Genomic DNA, 2500 nt, shown 5'->3' with positions numbered 1-2500 from the left:
ACAGGAAGTCGACAGCAGATCCCTTCCTGTTGCAGCGCACGCACACGAGGCCGCGCTGCGCCCATGGCCGTTCCTCTGGCACCTCCTCCGACAGAGCTGTGAAACCAAAACTGGGAACTAGGAAACTAGTTCGAGCTGCTTTACAGGTCTGCATGCATCTCTTTAAATGAGCAGTCACTTGTGACTAACGGGGTTTGTGTATTTAAGCTTGCATTTATAGGCTTTTATCCATAATGTGTGTGTGTGTGTGTGTGTGTGTGTGTGTGTGTGTACATGGAATGCATAGTTCCGCCTTCACAAATGACCAGACAAAATTTACTCAAAGCTAAAGTGAACATTGTGAAGCTTATCTTAACCAGCTAGCCCACACGTTAGCCGAGGAGCTTCACAACCCTGCGTCTCACACACAGGTTTATTGTGCTCTGAAGTTTCTACAGGAGTGGTTATCCAAGAAACCCATCCTCTGCATTTATTATACCATATTAAACCATATAAACAAAAGATAAAAATACAGAAAGGCAAAAAAAATATTAAATGCTCACCGAGGCTACATTTGCACCTGACTGGACTTCCTGTTCATGCCTGAACTGTGGAGGCAAGAACATGGACACTGTTTACTCTGACTACGGTTAAAGACAAGGACGATATTGCCACAGCAGAAGCCTATTGCTCCTGCTAAGATCCTAGCAAAGATCGCTGAGGATCTCCTCCCAGAATCCTAGTCTGGCTTCAGGAAGAACCGACCTGCCATACACCTCTGCTGCATGCCAACTGCAAGGAAGGATCTACTGATGACTTTTGTGGGCCTTTCCAAAGCCTCCGTCATGGTGAACCCCTCAGCTCTTGCACTACAGTCGTTACAGGAAGTTTACGAATGCCCTGGGTCAGTATCATTAGGGAATGAGAACAAGGATGATGGGAAGTTGGGAAAAGAACCAAGAGCCTCTTCGAGGAAAATTACAAGCGTATAACAAAGTACGAGCTGGAGATGTGGACTAGACCCTGGGCTGGCACTGGAGATGTGGACTAGACCCTGGGCTGGCACTGGAGATGTGGACTAGACCCTGGGCTGGCACTGGAGATGTGGACTAGACCCTGGGCTGGTACTGGAGATGTGGACTAGACCCTGGGCTGGTACTGGAGATGTGGACTAGACCCTGGGGTGGCACTAGAGATGTGGACTAGACCTCCTGAAGACCACAGACCTCCTACAGTACATAGATCTTTTAAGAACTTAGGAGGTAGTCTTGTAATGAGCATAGCCTACCAAGGAACACACCCTACTAAATACAACCATCTGACAAGGACCTCCTACTGACCACACTTTCTAGGCTCCAAAGTCTACTATGGAGCTACAAAATAGTAAAATGGCCTTCAAGAGATTACAGCCTAGTCTATATAACATATTAAGGCTCTCCCCAGGAACTCAGATGTACTGAGGATGACCGAGATCCTTTATGGTTTGATGGCTACCTGCCACATATGTTCAACACCACAGCCATATTCCTGCTTTACAGGATCTAATTCACACTAAATGTGTTATTAATGCACACGCCTAACCAATATTCCTAAAGATCCAAACATTTGCCATATGGGTAGCCTAGTAGTGTATTTTGCCAGTGTCTGTGTAAAATGAATGAATGAATAAATAGTTTATTCTTGTAGTGAAAAGGTTATAGTTTTGTGCTATTATTGGGGCATGTTACTGCAGCTACTGCGTTAACTGAGACCGGGTATGAGCCTTGTGTGTGTGTGTGTGTGTGTGTGAGATAGATAGATAGATAGATAGATAGATAGATAGATAGATAGATAGATAGATAGATAGATAGATAGATAGATAGATAGATAGATAGATAGATAGATAGATAGATAGATAGATAGATAGATAGATAGATAGATAGATAGATAGATAGATAGACAGATAGATAGATAGACAGATAGACAGATAGACAGACAGACAGACACAGCAACATCTAGGAGGCAGGTGTAGAAATGCAGTCTACCTAGATGCACTAACACAGTTGCCCATTGTTAATATGCCTACATTTACAGACCTCTTTGCAAGAGGTCATGATAAATAAACACATTAAACATAAAAAGGCCTGAGCTTGAAGTGAAGACAATGAGAACATGCAGCATTCTGTAACCGGAGATGCTGAGTTAACTATAAGAACCACTCAAAAGGACCCTGGAACATCTCTCAGAGGACACGCCCCCCCCTTTGGGTCTTGGTTCCTCTCAAGGTTTCTTCCTCTTGCTCTAGGGAGTTTTTCTTCACCACTGTCGCCCTTGGCTTGCTCACTGGGGGCTTGGACTTGGACGTTTGTAATGCTGTTTTGTGACAATTCCTGTTGTACAAAGCGTGATATAAAAAACAATTCTAAACTCAGAGACACCACATCTCTACAGCCAGGACTACAACTCTATACCCCAGGACCTCTACACTCCACACCCTCGATACTAAAGCAGCCAGCTGTGGAGTGTGACCGTATCGGCCAGA

The 2500-nt window shown here is 44.5% G+C and overlaps 1 protein-coding gene across 2 annotated transcripts in view; it reads right to left on the bottom strand.

Moving 5' to 3' along the window:
• Positions 1 to 2500, bottom strand: part of l3mbtl3 (L3MBTL histone methyl-lysine binding protein 3) — a 37937-nt gene that overhangs the window by 29931 nt on the left and 5506 nt on the right. For both annotated transcript variants that reach the window (XM_035529227.1, XM_035529226.1), the window contains one exon: positions 1 to 96. This exon is cut by the window's left edge and continues 49 nt beyond it. In XM_035529227.1, coding sequence (XP_035385120.1) covers positions 1 to 96 — 96 coding nt within the window. The remainder of the gene's footprint in view (positions 97 to 2500) is intronic.

The sequence above is a fragment of the Electrophorus electricus genome, chromosome 8 (assembly GCF_013358815.1).
Source record: "Electrophorus electricus isolate fEleEle1 chromosome 8, fEleEle1.pri, whole genome shotgun sequence".
NCBI lineage: Eukaryota > Metazoa > Chordata > Actinopteri > Gymnotiformes > Gymnotidae > Electrophorus > Electrophorus electricus.
Note: the sequence above shows the minus strand (reverse complement) of the source record. Positions and strands in the feature narration are given on the sequence as shown.